Here is an 18235-nt window from a genome sequence, read left to right as displayed (position 1 = left end):
TGCTGGGAGCTGAGCAGCTGGGAGCAAGAAGCCCTCATCCCCACTGATGAAGAGGCCAGCCCAGGCTCTAGGCTAAGCAAGCCTGTGATTATAAACAGCAGTGTCTCCCTGGACAAGTTTCTTGACCCCTGAGAAGAATCTTGGATCATCAACTTTGGGAGGGGAGAGGCAGTCTCCAACTTTTTTCCTGCTCAGTCCTTATTGCATACTCTTGGAGAAGGTCTATCGACTTGTTCTCAGATGCCCCACGGCTCAGCCAACCACCCATCCAGCAGAGCATTCAAAAGGCATCCTGGAAGGAATGAGGGCCACTGTTCTGCCAGACCCCTATTTTTTTTTTTTTAGAGGAGTCTCACTCTGTCACCCAGGCTGGAGTGCAATGGCACGATCTCTGCTCACTGCAAGCTCTGCCTCCCGGATTCAAGCGATTCTCCTGTCTCAGCCTCCCAAGTAGCTGGGACTACAGGCGTGCACCACCACACTCAGCAAATTTTTTGTATTTTTAGTAGAGATGGGGTTTCTCCATGTTGGCCAGGATGGTCTCAATCTCTTGACCTCGTGGTCCACCCGCCTCAGCCTCCCAAAGTGCTGTGATTACAGGTGTGAGCCACCGTGCCTGGCTTTTTTTCTTTTAGATGGAGTCTTCCTCTTGTCACCCAGGATGGAGTGCAATGGCACCATCTCAGCTCACTGCAACCTCCACCTCCCAGGTTCAAGCAGTTCTCCTGTGTCCACCTCCTACGTAGCTGGGATTATAGGCGCCTGCCACCATGCCCAGCTAATTTTTGTATTTTCAGTAGAGACGGGGTTTTGCCATGTTGGCCAGGACAGTCTCGAACTCCTGACCTCGGGATCTGCCCGCCTTAGCCTCCCAAAGTGCTGGGATTACAGGTGTGAGGCACTGCACCTGGCCGTTTTGTTTGTTTGGTTTTTTTTGTTTGTTTTTGAGACAGAGTCTTGCTCTGTTGCCCAGGCTGGAGTGCAGTGGCATGATCTCAGCTCACTGCAAGCTCCACCTCCCGGGTTCACGCCATTCTCCTGGCTCAGCCTCCAGAGTAGCTGGGACTACAGGCGTGCACCACCACGCCTGGCTAATTTTTTGTATTTTTTATCAGAGACGGGGTTTCACCATGTTAGCCAGGATGGTCTTGATGTCCTGACCTCGTGATCCGCCTGCCTTGGCCTCCCAAAATGCTGGGATTACAGGTGTGAGGCACCACGCCTGGCCTGTTTGTTTTTTTTTTTTTTTTTTTTTTGAGACACAGTCTTACTCTGTTGTCCAGGCTGGAGTGCAGTGATGTGATCTCGGCTCACTGCAACCTCCACCTCCCAGGTTCAAGCGATTCTCGTGTCTCAGCCTCCCAAGTAGCTGGGATTATAGGTGTGCACCACCACGCCCAGCTTATTTTTTGTATTTTTAGTACAGATGGGGTTTCACCATATTGGCCAGGCTGGTCTTGAACTTCTGACCTCAGGTGATCCGCCCGCCTCAGCTTCCCAAAGTGCTGGGATTACCGGCATGAGCCACCACGCCCGGCCAAGAAAGACCCATATTTATTTTTGTTTTCTTTTTTGAGATGGAGTCTCGCTCTGTCGCTCAGGGCTGGAGTGCAGTGGCACGATCTCTGCTCACTGCAACCTCCACCTCCTGGGTTCAAGTGATTCTCCTGCCTCAGCCTCGAGTAGCTGGGACTACAGGCGCACACCACCATGCCTGGCTAATTTTTGTATTTTTAGTACAGATGGGTCCAGGCTGGTCACGAACTCCTGACCTCCCGTGATCTGCCCACCTCAGCCTCCCAAAGTGGTGGGATTATAGGCATGAGCCACCATGCCTGGCCACCAGACCCCTATTAACTTCAGTAGGGATGGCACCAGGTTCGAGAGGCCAAAAGAGATCCAGAGCCAGCAAACAAGACTTAGGGTTGATAGAGGGGAATTTTCATATAGAGCAGTCCAGTGGAGGTGGGCTAGATAGAACTGCCCCACCTGCAGATAGTATGCAGCATATATGGCATTTTCACTTAACACCCTCCCCCTAACAACTTTGATTTAACCCAAAACAAAGGGGCTCAATCCCCTGTACATCCACAGGACAGAATGGGGGCTCAGATATTCCTCATGGGTAAGTAATGAATCTCTGGCTTGTCCTCGCTTGGAACTCCTAACACATTCAGGTGTATCTGCCGTACAGGGTCGTTCTCAGAGTATGCTTAAGTTATTGCTGTCATGTGCCGCTACCATACATAGGTGTGTCTGCCATATAACCACAGAAAGCAGGAGCCCTACAGCTGCTCCTCATGCGTCTCCATAGACTAGTCTCAGAGCAAAGATGGACAGCCAGCCTCCAGGTTTAACCTGGCACTCTCCCCCAGCACTTGGTCCCCAGAGCAGGGGTCCATCTCTCCCACTTCTTTGGGAGGGGAGGCAGTCCCAACTTTTTCCTGTCAGTCCTTATTGCATACTCTGAGAAGTCTATCGACTGTTCTCAGATGCCCACGGCTCAGCCAACCCCATCCAGCAGGCATCAAAGCATCCTGGAGATGAGGCCACTGTTCTGCCAGACCCTATTTTTTTTTTTTTAGAGGAGTCTCAGTAACAAGTAGAGCCCCCAGGGTCTTCATGAATGTCTAGTTGAGCTGGCTAAAGAAGAGGGCCCTGTAACAGGAGAGAACACCAGGAGCCTGAACCCCACGTCTTCTACCCTTATCCTGCCTGCATTCAAGCCTGTCCAGCTGTACCACTGGAGGTTACCATGGCAACTAAACCCAGAGGCAGCCAGTAACTGAGATACAGCTGCCAAGAGCAAGTGATGGTGGAAAAGGCCAACAGCAGAGACTCTTAGAAGCAAGAGAAGTACACAGGAGGAGGCCCCAGAACACTGAGGGTGCTACACTCAAATCTAATCTTACTCACAACTCAGCAGGCAGTCAACATCTTGCACAAACTGCCATATCACCAACCACAGGCACAAATATGGACACAATGGGGCCAATTTGCAGAGATGTTTACAACTATGGATGCAGAGTAGCACAGGTGGGACACATGTTGTTTAGCCCAAAAGCAACGGGTCTTGGTGAAAACGAAAATGGGTAGGGTACCATTGCTGTTTCCAATGAAACAATGAATTTTGTGTGCTCTTGATAGGTTTATTATTCAAATATTTCTGTCTGTCTCTCCAAGATGAAGAGAGGGGCCTAAACTTCCCTGAACTCCTCTGAAGGCCTGCTGTTGGCTCAGCTCCTCCAGCTTAAATACCTTATGCCCTCTGCATACTTGCAGGACTCAGGTCCAGCAGGAAAACCTCCCTCTTACTTGATCAAGGGACCACTTTTCTAAACCATTCCAGTCCCCCACCCATTTCCTGGGATCTGCTGGTCACCTGACCACCTCTACATGCCAGGCCCTCCTGGATTTAGTACTCCCAGCTCACTTAGCTCCTACAAGCAACAGTTTCTATGTTGCCTTAGAAGTGTTCATGAGCCTTCAGTTGGCAAGAGAGATTGAGGAAGTGGGCTATGTTTTCTCTGCCCTCACCCAAGCTGTCTTTCAGCCTCTACTGTGGCTCCTCCAGTGAGGCCATTGCCTTTTGTCCAGGAAATGTAATTTGTTTTAACAAGTGCCCATGCTCCAGGGAGCAGTTAGCTCCCAGGCCACGTTTGTGTACCTGTGAGCCATCCCCATGCCTGAGACACTATGTCCTGAAAAAGTGTCAGTCTCTGCAGTGGACCCAGGGTCTGCATCTGAGACACCTCAGGGCAAGGACAGAACCTAGAAAGCACAGGGAACCTGGCTAGAAAATCACAGGTCTGCATGCTTACCATAGCAGAGAAAGCAGAAAAGGGACCCCTAAGGGACACCTGGCCCTGGGGCCTTCCCAGTGCCTGTTAGGACTCTATGTGCCACCCCTGATCTGACTCACAGGCCAGGTACCTAAGCTTGGACCAGGTGGTACAGACAGGTCTCCTGGAGCCTGGATCAAGCAGCCTCAGGACAGCCTCTGATAGCATCACAAGTCTTTCTTCAAGAGACCCAGACAATCCCCACTTTATTATCAATTTGCCAATGACCTTTGCAGATCAGTTTACCCTGTCTGAGCCTTGGCATCCACATCTGAAAGTGGAAGTCAAAATCCCTACTCAGAGGCTTGGTGCAGTGGCTCATGCCTATAATCGCAGCACTTTGGGAGGCCAAGGCAGGCAGATCACCTGAGGTCAGGAGTTTGAGACCAGCTTGGCCAACATGGTAAAACCCCATCTCTACCAAAAAATACAAAAATTAAGGCCAGGTGTAGTGGCTCACACCTGTAATCCCAACACTTTGGGAGGCCAAGGTGGGTGGGTGACTTGAGGTCAGGACCAGCCTGGCCAAAATGGTGAAACCCCATCTCTACTAAAAATACAAAAATTAGCTGGGCGTGGTGGTATGCACCTGTAATTGCAGCTACTCAGGAGGCTGAGGCAGGAGAATCACTTGAACCTGGAAGGCAGAGGTTGCAGTGAGCCAAGATCCAACATCGTGCCACTGCACTCCAGCCTGGGCAAAAGAGGGAGACTCCATCTCAAAAAAAAAAAAAGAAAAAAAAAATCCCTACCCATTAAACGTTGAGTTACAAGGGGATAAAGAAATAAGAGAATAAACTTATAAGGAGGTTAGAAAAAATGTAGGGGGCTCCAGCCTCAAAAGGCTGTAAGGAGGCTGGGCACGGTGGCTCATGCCTGTAATCCCAGCACTTTGGGAGGCTGAGGCGGGCGGATCACCTGAGGTCAGGAGTTCGTGACCAGCCTGGCCCCGTCTGTACTAAAGATACAAAAATTAGCCAAGCGTGGTGGTGTGCACCTGTAGTCCCAGCTACTCGGGAGGCTGAGGCAGGAGAATCGCTTGAACCCAATAGGTGGAGGTTGCAGTGAGCTGAAGATCATGCCACTGCCTCCAGCCTGGGTGACAGAGCAAGACTGTGTCTCAAAAAAAAAAAAAAAAGGCTGTAGGGAAACCACTGTGGGGTAGAGATAGTATGACTTTATAGCTGAAATGGTGCTACTGTGCTTTTAACAATCACTGTTGCAACAACCTGTGCTCCTTCCCTCACCTTTGGCCCAGTTATATGCTTCTTGATGCCTGGGTGAGGCTTTTATCACCAATTGGTTGTTTAAAAAAATCACTGTCTGGCTCCCAGTTGTGACTGTTTGTGAAAGAGAAATTGCTAGGGAGGGCCCCAATTTTCCCCTACTCTTTACCCCTGTCAGGAAGAGAAGAGATATATCAGGAACAGGTGGCATTTCAAAGTGCATCATAAAAAGGAAGCACCAGCCAGGAGGGAGTTACTCAACATCTGCTCTGCTCCCTTCACAAATATGCCTCCAAGGGCTTCCCTATTTGACTTAACATCTATTGAACACCCAAAGGACTAAAATAATCTACCATCACTAACATCAAAGAACCAAAATACTCCATTTTAAAATGGAAAATTTTTCAAAGGGCAAATTATCCAGAGGCACAGACTGTAAAAGTGATCCTAAGCCATGGGAATGGCTGGCATTTGGCTGAAATGCAAATACATTTACAGGGGCTTCTAGGCAAAAGCTGAGGTTTTTAAATAGTCTCAGTCAGGCGCAGTGGATCACACCTGTAATCCTAGCACTTTGGGAGGCCGAGGCGGGTGGATCACTTGAGGTCAGGAGTTCCAACACCAGCCTGACCAACATGAGGAAACCTCATCTCTACTAAAAATACAAAAATTAGCTGGGCGTGGTGGCAGGTGCCTATAGACCCAGCTACTTGGGAGGCTGAGGTAGGAGAATCTTTTGAACCCAGGAGGTGGAGGTTGCAGTGAGCTGAGATCATGCCACTGCACTCCAGCCTGGGTGACAGAGCGAGACTTCATCTCAAAAAAAAAAAAAAAATTAAAATTTAAAATTTAGAACAGTCTCAGGACTGGGTGATATCAAGAAGAGCTTCAGGCTGAGCACAGTGGTGCATGCCTGTAATCCCAGCACTTCGGGAGGCTGAGGCAGGAGCCCAGGAGTTCAAGACCAGCCTGGGCAACATAGGAAGACTCCATCTCTACAAAAAATAAATTTAAAAAATTAGCTGGGCATAGTAACACATGCCTGTGGTCCCAGCTACTCAGGAGGCTGAGGTGGGAAGATCACTTGGGCCCAGGAGGTCAAGGCTGCAGTGAGCCATGACCATGCCACTGCACTCCAGCCTAGGTAACAGAGTGAACCCTATCTCAAAAAAATTTTTTCTAATAAAATAAGATTTAAAAAGAAGAGCTTCAGGAGACACATATATGGCCATCTTCAAATCAATGAGATATTAAACAAAGACATCCTGCAGCGTTAGAGGAAGCAGGCTTAACATTTAATTAACCTTGCCAGACAGAGGATATACAATTTTCATCTTTAAAAACTGTTCATCCTGGGCCACATAGTGAGACCTCATCTGTACAGATTTTTTTTTAATAGCCAGACACAGCAGTACACTACAGGTGTACTGTACAAGTGCCTATAGTTCCACCTTCTTGGGAGGCGGAGGTGGGAGGATCATTTGAGCCAGCAGTGAGCTGAGCTCTGATCTCACCACTGCACTGTAGCCTAGCCGACAAAGTGAGACCCTGTCTCTAAAAAATTTAATTAATAAAAAATAAATTAATTTTTTTTTTAGATGGAATCTCGCTCTGACACCCAGCATGGAGTGCAGTAGGGCGATCTTGGCTCACTGCAACCTCTGCCTCCCGGGTTCAAGTGATTCTCCTGCCTCAGCCTCCCGAGTAGCTGGGACTACAGGCATGCCCCACCATTCCCGGCTAATTTTTGTATTTTGAGTAGAGATGGGGTTTCACCATGTTGGCCAGGCTGGTCTTGAACTCCTGAACTCAAGTGATCCACCCGCCTCGGCCTCCCAAAGTGCTAGGATTATAGGTGTGAGCCACTGTGCCTGGCCAAAAATGTTATTTTCTCCTCGGCCATAATTCCTATCTGGTCATTTAGAAATCTATTCCAAGCTATAAATCCTCCTTCTTTAAAGTCCCAAGTCTTCAGCTTCCTGCTGGGTTGATCACAGCCCCAACTCCCAGATAGGGGTGTATCCCTGCCCTTCTTACCAGGTGTTACTCTGTTGCCCAGGCTGGAGTGCAGTGATGCACACTAGGCTCACTGTAGCCTCAACTTCTTGGGCTCAAGTGATCCTCCTACCTTAGCGTCCTGAGTAGCTGGGACTACAGGCACATACCACCATGTCTGGCTAATTTTTTAATTTTTAAAAAATTTTATGTAGAGACAGAATCTTACTATATTGCCCTGGCTGGTCTTGAACTACTGGACTCAAGTGATCCTCCTTCCTTGGCTTCCCAAAGTGTTGGGATTACAAGCATGGCATGATCCAGTGCGCCCAGCTTTTTTTTTTTTTTTTTTTTTTTTTTTAACAGTTCAAAACTAGAGACAGAGAGAGTGATGGTTCTAAAGCCAAAGTCCAAGAGTCTCTGTGCAGCTGCAGTGAGGCAGGAAGTGCCAGTGGAACTGTAACTGTGACCACCAGATGGGACAATGCCAGAAAAGCCCAGCTCCAGTAGCTTCAGCAAGCTCTCCCCTCCACCAGAAAGTAATAATCTAGCTTATGACTCTCCAACTCCCTCACCTTTTCTGGACACACCTGGATAGCATAATCTGCCTGATTGGTAAAGTTAAGCTAGCTACCTCAGATCGCACAGCAACTCCAAAGCCCACATGAAAACCCAAGATTGCTTTTGTCCTTTTAGAACAACTGACTCTCCATCTGTTAGCTCAGACACCTATGGTGCTCAGGGAAGAGAGGGGAATAAATGAAGGGATGGGTTGCAGGCTGGGCCTTGGGAGGGCCTGCGTGACAGGCTTGCATTGAGGCCTGTGTGAACAATTACCAGTCGAGTCACACCACCCCACACATCCTCCCTAGAGCAGCTGGGGCTAGGGCAGTCAGAGAAGGCAGAGCCAGCCAAAACTTCCTCCTCCTCCACCTCCTCCTGCTGCTGGATCCCCAGCCTAAGGTTCCCAGGGAAGAATACTGGATCCCTGAAAGCCTCCACCAAGGCCACAGGCTGCCTACTGAAATGTCCCAGAATCAAAAGAAGAAAATATAACACAATGCAAAAATTAGAAACAACATTTATTGTTTATTGTTAAAATAGTGAGCTCTCCTGAGAAAAGAGTACGTAAAAAGGGCCTTCCTACACCCTGGGCTTTCTCACTAATCCCAGCAGACTGGGACTGTCCTCACTGTGTAGGAGGGAAAGTTCTCCACCTGCTGCCAGAAAATTAGGCTACTCCAGTTTTACTTTTGATTACTTGCACGCTTAAAAAAAAAATCAAAATCCAACAATTAACAGTCTATCTCCTCCTAGGCATATATGCCCAATCCACTTGGACACAGAGGTGGGCCTCAAGTCCATATCCACATGTACAGCCCAGGATTAGATGGCACCCTGGAAATCCAATGGGTATTCCTGGCTAGGGACTGAAGAAGATCTCAGCTCCTGGTGATCTGGTTGAAAATACGCACAGTGCCTCCAGTGAGAACCTGAGATTCTGTCTTTAATGAGGAATACTTTGACTGTGGTAGGACCAGCAGTCAACTGGTAGGCAGCATTCTTGCCACAGGTAGTATCTGGTCTAGAAGCTACTTGTTCCATTTCCAAATCCTTTTAAGATCCCTTAAATTGATAAGAATGCATTCAAGTTTCAAAATGACACACTAAGTTATACAAGATGCAGGATGTCATTAAGGCAACGGTCTCACCAAGTCCATGCACAGGGCTCTGATCCCACCATTCCCCTCCCCTTGCCCTCCAAGACTGCTTAGTTCTGCCCACTACTCCTTCTCCTCAGTGAGAGCTTCCAGCACCCAGAAGCCTTGAGCAGCCTTCAGCCTCACAAGTTGGGGGTGGCCCAATTAAGGAACTTCATGGCAACTTCAAAGCCAAGGAAACAGGCCTGAGAAGGGGTTGGGAGGAAGAAAAAAGCCAGCAGGAATAACTATTCATAGACTATTCAAAGCACTATGCTTTGCTGGCCCTGTCAGGACCAGAGCCCCTCCCTAACCCCACACCCACTCCACATCAAGGATGCAAGCTCTGCTCTCTCATTTTTAAGAGGAGAAGAAAATTTATATCCCACAACTGCCCACTTTTTTTTTTTTTTTTTTGGAGATGGAGTTTTGCTCTTGTCACCCAGGTTGGAGTGCAATGGTACAATCTCAGCTCACTGCAATCTCTGCCTCCCGGGTTAAAGCAATTCTCCTGCCTCAGCCTCCTGAGTAGCTAGGATTACAGGCACCCGCCACCACGCCCAGCTAATTTTTGTATTTTTAGTAAAGACGGTGTTTCCCCATGTTGGCCAAGCCGGTCTCAAACTCCTGACCTCAGATGATCCACCTGCCTCAGCCTCCCAAAGTGCTGGGATTACAGGCACTAGCCACCATGCCTGGCCTCACAACTGCCCACTTCTAATGGCCAGGTCAGGAAATCAAAGCCCCTCACCTCAGAGATCCCCAAAGGCAAATCCTCCTGACAGCTTCAAGGAAGGGAGCAAATAAGGAATGCTCTGGCTGAAGATAGGGCTTTGGGAAAACTGAGACCCCGGTCCTATCCCAGGAACAAGCAAAAGTCAAACCACATGCACCCTGCCCTGAGCCCCAGAGGGAAAGCACAGCCCTGCCAGCTACTCACCGCATTGGCTGGGAAGGCTCGGATCATCACTGCATTGAACCCTTTGTACAAGGATGTGACTCCTTCATCCCGGATCAGCTCCCTCAGCACATCTCTGAAACCATTAGGATATTTCCCAGGAGGTGCTGTGGGGCAGAACCCAATTTTTAAGGCTTCAGGAAGGAGAAACTAGTAGTTAAGTCTTCCTGGAGGGTCAGGACTAGCACAGGGAAAGGACACCTTCCAGGTCATGTGGGACCAGTCCATAGATAACAGTTCACCTTGGGACAAATGCACAAATGCCTGAATTACTTGTGCTAAGGGAGTAGAAAAGAGGGAAGAAGAATGACACAGCCCTTCTGTTCATGTGGGGGAGGAAAAGTGGACTTGACTTCTTATCACACTTACCTTGTGTTTAGGCTGTCATGAAAATGAATCTAGGGTTCCTAGAATGCAAATGACTGTGAGGGAGAATATTGGTCAGGCAGATGCTAGGTGCTGCCATGGAGAGTGAGTATCCCTAAGGCCTTATGAGCTTTGCACCCCAGGATTAGCCAGTGCTGGGGACCCACTCTGCCCCTGTCCACCCCACTACCTTCCACTCACCAGTCTGGAATCGAGACTTGAGCACATCTGGGGGGATTGCCACAGCCCAGTTGAAGATCCCTGCAATGCCCCCAGCCACCAAGATCCGAGGGGCACTGAGCTCACTGACCCTGTATAACACCAACCACAGCCCCAGTTAGACAAAGGCTCTGAGAGTGGCATTCAGACTATCCTGCCTTTGGCAGACAGGGCAGTTACAGAGAGGCAGAAACTGGATGGAGGGAGGAGGTATAAGGCCAGTGCTGCTGGCACTCCTTGGAGGAGGTTTCATGAACCTGTTTCAAATATTTGCTCCACTGGCTGAGGCACAGAGTAAGAAGAGCTAACTGGACGTCAGCAGCCACAAGAGGAAAGCAGACATGGAGCCAGGAACAATAACTGCTTCTGCTTTCAGATTCACCCACAGGAGAGGGCAACGCACCCACGACTGGGGAAAGTGGCTTCCAAGTTATGTTTTCCTCACCTCTTTCCCTCTGGAGTGAAGATATTTTTCAGCCATTCATATGTCATGAAATACATTCCACTAGCTGGGACATCTGTCAGTGGCAAGAAAGAGGTGAATTAAAGTACATAAACTCTTTGCCAGGCATGGTGGTTCACACCTGTAATCTCAGCAACTTAGGAGGTTGAGGCAGGGGGATTGCTTGAGGCCAGGAGGTCCGCGCTTGACCTGAATTATTAGTAAAATTGTTTTTTAAATGGGTGACCAGATTTGGTTCAATTTATTTGCTTTTTAAACATTAGCCTATGGTAGTAATTTATGTAGTCTAAAAAAGCATTAAAAAGAAAAAAAAATGCCAGGCATGGTAGTTCGTAACTGTAAGCCGAGCACTTTGGGAGGCCGAGGCGGGCACATCACCTGAGGCCAGGAATTCAAGACCAGTCTGGCCAATATGGCGAAAGCCTCGTCTCTACTAAAAATATAAAAATGGGCCGGGTACAGTGGCTCATGCCTTTAATCCCAGCACTTCGGGAGGCCGAGGCGGGCGGGTCACGAGGTCAGGAGTTCGAGACCAGCCTGACCAACATGGTGAAACCCCGTCTCTACTAAAAATACAAAAATTGGCCAGGCGTGGTGGCAGGCACCTGTAATCAAAAAAAAAAAAAAAAAAAAAAAAAAAAAAAATACAAAAATGGCCGAGCGTGTTGGCTCACACCTGTAATCCCAGCACTTTGGGAGTCCGAGGTGGGTGGATCACGAGGTCAAGAGATTGAGACCATCCTGGCCAACATGGTGAAACCCCATCTCTACCAAAAATTACCCAGGCATGGTGGCACATGCCTGTAGTCCCAGCTACTCAGGAGACTGAGGCAGGAGAATTGCTTGAACCCAGGAGGTGGAGGTTGCAGTGAGCCGAGATTGAGCCACTGCACTCTAGCCTGGTGATGGAGCAAGACTCCATCACAAAAAATAATAATAGTACAAAAAATACAAAAATTAGCCAGGCCTGGTGGCACATGCCTGTAATCCCAGCTACTCAGGAGGCTGAGGCACAGGAATCACTTGAACCCAGAAGGTGGAGGTTGCAGTGAGCCGAGATCACACTAATGCACTCCTGGCTGGGCAACAGAGCAAGACTCTGTCTCAAAAAAAAGAAAAAGAATACAGTATTATTATTATTACTTTATTTTTTATTTATTTATTTTTTGAGACGGAGTCTCGCTCTGTCGCCCAGGCTGGAGTGCAATGGTGCAATCTCAGCTCACTGCAACCTCTGCCTCCTGGGTTCAAGCAATTCTCCTGCCTCAGCCTCCTGAGTAGCTGGGATGCATGTGCCACCATGCCTGGCTAATTTTTGTATTTTTAGTAGAGATGGGGTTTTACCATATTGGTCAGGCTGGTCTTGAACTCCTGACCTCGTGATCCGCCCGCCTTGGCCTCCTAAAGTGCTGGGATTACAGGCGTGAGCCACCACACCCAGCTATTATTATTTTAATAGAGACAGGGTATCACTATTTCACCCAGGCTGGTCTCGAACTCCTGGGCTCAAGTGATCCTCTCAACTCAGCCTCCCAAAGTGCTGGGATTACAAGTGTGAGCAACCACACCCGGCCCCCACAGATTTCTTGAATGCAGAAAAGCCAGGCTTGGCACTAGACCCTTCAGGGATTCCTGAGAAGTTCCTCAGCAGCCACATCCTATTTGCAACAATCACTTTGCAGCTATGAGATGCTGCTCTGGGCCAAGCACTGGTGTAAGTGAGTACAAACACACATGATATAATTTCATTAAAGTTCCCTCAGCTGGGCTTAGTGGCTCACGCCTATAATCCCAGCACTTTGGGAAGCCAAGGCAGGTGGATCATCTGAGGTCAGGAGTTCGAGACCACCCTGGCTAACATAGTGAAACCCTATCTCTACTAAAAGTACAACAATTAGCCAGGCATGGTGGCGCACACCTGTAACCCCAGCTACTCAGGAGGCTGAGGCAGGAGAGTCACTTGAACCTGGGAAGTGGAGGTTGCAGTGAGCTGAGATTGTGCCACTGCACTCCAGCCTGGGTGACAGAGCCAGACTCTGTCTCAAAAAATAATAATAATAAGGCCGGGTGCGGCGGCTCACGCCAGTAATCCCGGCACCTTGGGAGGCCGAGGTGGGTGGATCACCTGATGTCAGGAGTTTAAGACCAGCCTGGCCAACATGGTGAAACCCCATCTCTACTAAAAATACAAAAAATTAGCCGGGCATGGTGGCATGTGCTTGTAATCCCAGCTACTTGGGAGGCTGAGGGAGGAAAATTGCTTGAACCTGGGAGGCAGAGGTTGCAGTAAGCCAAGACTGTGCCATTGCACTCCAGCCTGGGCAACAAGAGTGAAACTCCATCTCAAAAAATAAAATAAAAATAAGTAAAAAAATAAATAAGGTTTTCTCTGAGTGTGAAAGTCCATGTGGGCAAGTGACATGCCCACAGTTATAAGCACAGTTGTTGTATCTGGCCTTCCTCTAAGCTGCCAACTCAGGACAAGAGTGAGACTGTCTCTGCCTTTCCTACTGCCACTAAAACAGGACATACTTCTCAAAACCAGGGAGATCACCACTGTCCCCAAGTCACTCTTTCTTCCCAGTCCTCCCTCCAGAGATGATTTCTATCTACTTGCCACTCCCCTCCAACTGTGATGCCATGACTTCTACCCCTGCAGACACTAGGGAAAGATGGAAGGTCCCCTCATCCTAATATATGTTCATGTTGGCCGGGGGAGACTCTTACTGCCAGTATTGTCAGAGATGTGACATGCATGGTGCCGAGGCTAATCTGGCAATCCAGGCGAGACCCTCTGCGGCAGACCCACCTCAGGTGACCTCCCCAGGTGACCTCAAGTGGAGGCCTCAAAGGTTACCTCGCATAAGGGTAAGCACAGTCCCTTTGTAGATGCCTCGGATCCCAAACTCCTGGTACAGCTTCTTTGCACAGTCCAAGGTACCAGTGTACTTGCTTTCTCCTGAAGAAGCCTGAATCTGGGAGGGAGGAGAGGATCGTTAAGTCAGAAACAACATCAGAGTCACAGATCCAGCAGGTTACAGGAGACTACAAAGTAAGTATGGCCATTATGTGTTAGAGCAATAAAAGACTTCACTGTCAAATTGATAAGTATCAGGAATGTGTGATCTTGGGGCAGGTACTATGAAATAAGGCTAGGTGAAAATATCAGAAAATATTCACATTGACTAGAAATAAAATCAACAGAAAATTTGAAAAACGAGTTGAGGAGGCCAGGCACGACGGCTCATGCCTATAATCCCAGCACTTTGGGAGGCCAAGGCAGGCAGGTCACCTGAGGTCAGGAGTTTGAAACCAGCCTGGCCAACACAGTGAAACCCTGTCTCTACGAAAAATACAAAAATTAGCTGGGCATGGTGGTGGGCGCCTGTAGTCAGCTGCTTGGGAGGCTGAGGCAGGAGAATCACCTGAACTTGGGAGGCAGAGGTTGCAGTTAGAAAACATATCGTACCACTGCACTCCAGCCTGGGCAGCAGAGTGAGACTCTGTCTCAAAATTTAAAAATAAAAGGCCGGGCGCAGTGGCTCACGCTTGTAATCCCAGCACTTTGGGAGGCCGAGGCGGGCAGATCACGAGGTCAGGAGATCGAGACGACGGTGAAACCCCGTCTCTACTAAAAATACAAAAAATTGGCAGGGAGTGGTGGCGGGCGCCTGTAGTCCCAGCTACTCGGAGAGGCTGAGGCAGGAGAATGGCGTGAACCCGGGAGGCGGAGCTTGCAGTGAGCCGAGATTGCACCACTGCACTCCAGCCTGGGCAACAGAGCGAGACTCCGTCTCAAAAAAATAAATAAATAAAAATAAATAAAAATAAAAAATAAGTTGAGGAAATCTGTCAAACACAATAAAGCTATTTGGAAGGTCTAAAAAGGAAGCGACAAATACTTTAGTCATTCATTTATTCCTTCAACAAATATCCCCTGAAGACCAACTGCATTCCAAGCCTACCTGGTCATGAGGCTTGGTTAAGAAAAGGTGAACAGAAAATTTCACTCAGAGCTCTAAGTGCCTAGACAGGGGTCCTGTTCAGAGAGGGCTCCTATGCAGAGCCAGAGGAGGGCTGAAGAGAGGCTCCTACCCCTCCCCTGAGAGCCAAGAACCTGGGGGTAGGCAGGGGTAATCCCAGGAAAGATCTGAAAGACAGCTCCGTGCAGGATCCACACAGGGATCCCGCTTGTTCAGGACCAAGAGGAGTCAGAACACACAAGAGCATCAACCAAAAAATAATTTAAGCTGGAAAGGGAGTTCAGCTTTAACAGTTCCAAAGAGAAACATTTACAAATACATAAACCAAATAGCTTTCTTACATATCAGGATTAACCAGTTAAAAAATAATAGAAAAGGCTGGGCATGGTGGCTCACACCTGTAATCCCAGCACTTTGGGAGGCTGAGGCGGGCAGATCATGAGGTCAGGAGTTTGAGACCAGCCTGACCAACATGGTGAAACCCTGTCTCTACTAAAAATACAAAAATTAGCCAGGCGTGGTGGCACATGCCTGTAATCTCAGCTACTCAGGAGGCTGAAGCAGGAGAATCGCTTGAACCCAGAAGGTGGAGATTGCAGTGAGCTGAGATCGTGCCACTGCACCCCAGCCTGGGAGACAGACTGCAACTCTATTTCAATCAATCAATGAATAAAAGGATCCCATTCAAAATAGCAATAAAAGCCGGGCATGGTGGCTCACGCCTGTAATCCCAGCACTTTGGGAGCCCAAGGCAGGCAGATCACCTGAGGCCAGGAGTTCGAGACCAGCCTGGCCAACACGGTGAGACCCCCATCCCTACTAAAAATACAAAACTTAGCTGGGCATGGTGGCAGACGCCTGTAATCTCAGCTACTCAGGAGGCTGAGGCAGGAGAATGACTTGAACCTGGGAGGTGGAGATTGTAGTGAGCCGAGATTGCACCACTGCACTCCAGCCTGGGTGACACAGTAAGACTCTGTCTCCAAAAGAAAACAAAAAAGCAACAAAATATATGTGAATTAAGCAATAGGCTTTGTATAAATAAAACTCTAAAATATCTGAGGATTACAAAATAAGAGGTCAATAAAAAGAGTCCTAATTCTAGTTGGGAAAAGTTTTCAATAAGAAAGATTTCTATTTTTCTAAAAATAATAAATGTAAGATAATGTCAATTGAGTATCAATGGTTTTTTTTGGTATAACTTCCCCAAAGTATCCGGACATATGTACCTGGTATGTCTGAGGAACAGAAGGAAGGTCATGTTATCTGAGAATGCTGGAGCCGATTCACAGTGACCTGAGGAGCCATGGAGGATTGGGCATGGGAATAACATATTTACAGAATCCTATCATTGTTATGTATGTACAGACTGTAAGAAGGGAAACAAGTAAGGAGGCCCTCACTGTCTTCCAGGACAGTGATGAAGGTGGCCTGAAGTAGTATGGCCGCAATGGAGATGGTGTGAAGGGATGGATTTGGGATAATGTTGAAAGCCAGCATAATTGCTCAACAGATGGACTCTAAACTGTGGGAGAAAAAGAGGAATTTAGGAGTACTCCTGGGCTACAAGCCTGAATAATTACAAGGATACTATTGTCACCAACTGAACTGGAAAATGCTGAGAGTAGAGGAGGTACGGGGAAGACCAGGAGTTCAGTTTTGTACATGATGACTTTGAGGCACCTTTTAGCATCCACATAGAAATGTTGGATAAACTAGTTTGGAGTTCAGGAAAAGTCTGAGTTGGAGATATAATGTTTTTTTTTTTGAGACGGAGTCTTGCTCTGTCACCAGGCTGGGGTGCAGTAGTGCGATCTCAGCTCATTGCAACCTCCGCCTCCTGGGTTCAAGTGATTCTCCTGCCTCAGCCTCCTAAGTAGCTGGGACTATAGGCACGCACCACCACACCTAGCTAATTTTTGTATTTTTAGTAGAGATGGGGTTTCACCATGTTGGCCAGGATGGTCTCGATCTCTTGACCTCGTGATCCATCCGCCTCGGCCTCCCAAAGTGCTGGGATTACAGGCGTGAGCCATGGCACCCAGCCAGAGATATAAATTTGAGTCATCAGCATAAAAATGGTGTCTAAAAGTCATGAGACAAGGCTGGGTGCGGTGACTTACTCCTGTAATCTCAGCACTCTGGGAGGCTGAAGTGGGCAGATCACTTGAGGCCAGAGTTCCAGACCAGCCTGGTCAACATGGCAAAACCCTGTTTCTAAAAAAAAAAAAAAAAAAAAAGTCCCCCAAAATTAGCTGGGTGTGTGCCTGTAGTCCCAGCTATTTGGGAGGCTGAGGCACAAGAATCACTTGAACCCAGGAAGCCTGGGTTGCAGTGAGCTGATATTGCGCCACCGCACTCTAGCCTGGGAGACAAAGCAAGACTCTGTCTCAAAAAAAAAAAAAGAAAGAAAAGAAAAGAAAGATAAGTACTGAGAACTAACCACTGAAGTGTAAAAGTCACTAGTGACCTGCTGGGCATGGTGGCTTACGCCTGTAATCCCAGCACTTTGGGAGGCCGAGGCAGGTGGATCACGAGGTCAGGAGATGGAGACCATCCTGGCCAACATGGTGAAACCCTGTCTCTACTAAAAATACAAAAAAAAAAAATTAGCCCGGCCTCGTAGCGCATGCCTGTAATCCCAGCTACTCGGGAGGCTGAGGCAGGAAAATCGCTTGAACCAGCGAGTCAGAGGTTTCAGTGAGCTGAGATCGCACCACTGCACTCCAGCCTGGTGACAGAGCAAGACTCTCTCTCAAAAAAAGGAAAAAAAAAGTCACTAGTGACCTTGATAAAACCACTTTATTTGCAGTTGTGAGGCAAAAGCCAGATTGGAGCAGTTTTAACAATTAGAGAAGAGGAACTGGAAATGGCAGGTAAAAAAAACAAGAAACAGGCCGGTGTGGCAGCTCACGTCTGTAATCCCAGCATTTTGGGAGGCCAAGGTGGGTGGATCACCTGAGGTCAAGAGTTCAAGACCAGCCTGGCCAACAAGGCAAAACCCCATCTCTACTAAAAGTACAAAAATTAGCAGGGTGTGGTGGTGTGCACCTGTATTCCCAGCTACTTGGGAGGCTGAGGCAGGAGAATCACTGGAACCTGGGAAGCAGAGGTTGCAGTGAGCCAAGGCCGAGATCATGCCACTGCATTACAGCCTGGGTGACAGAACAAGACTCCATTTCAAAAAAAAAAAACAAAAAAACAAAAAAAAAAAACTTTTTCAAGGAGTTTTTGTGTAAGAGGGAGCAAAGTCATGAAGCATAGAAATTGGTGTGGAAAAGACTAGAGAGAAGTTTTTTTGAGACAGGTTCCCATGCTGTTGCTCAGGCTCGAGTAGTGGCATGATCTCTGCTCACTGCAGCCTCGACTTCCTGTGCTCAAACGATCCTTCCACCTCAGACTCCTGAATAGCTAGGACTACAGGTGCGTGCCACCACACCTATTTTTTTTTTCGTTTTTTGAGACGGAGTTGCAATCTTGTAC

General features: G+C 48.2%; 1 protein-coding gene across 1 annotated transcript in view; it reads right to left on the bottom strand.

Moving 5' to 3' along the window:
* Positions 1–8127: 8127 nt before the first annotated feature.
* Positions 8128–18235, bottom strand: part of SLC25A20 (solute carrier family 25 member 20) — a 44098-nt gene continuing 33990 nt past the window's right edge. The window contains exons 5-9 of the mRNA XM_003257027.4: positions 13627–13744; positions 10752–10824; positions 10289–10398; positions 9704–9828; positions 8128–8969 (exon numbers count right to left, since the gene is read on the bottom strand). Of these exons, the coding sequence (XP_003257075.1) occupies positions 8907–8969; positions 9704–9828; positions 10289–10398; positions 10752–10824; positions 13627–13744 (489 nt within the window). The 3' untranslated portion in view covers positions 8128–8906. The remainder of the gene's footprint in view (positions 8970–9703; positions 9829–10288; positions 10399–10751; positions 10825–13626; positions 13745–18235) is intronic.

This window comes from Nomascus leucogenys, chromosome 4 (genome assembly GCF_006542625.1).
Source record: "Nomascus leucogenys isolate Asia chromosome 4, Asia_NLE_v1, whole genome shotgun sequence".
NCBI classification, from domain to species: Eukaryota; Metazoa; Chordata; class Mammalia; order Primates; family Hylobatidae; genus Nomascus; species Nomascus leucogenys.
Note: the sequence above shows the minus strand (reverse complement) of the source record. Positions and strands in the feature narration are given on the sequence as shown.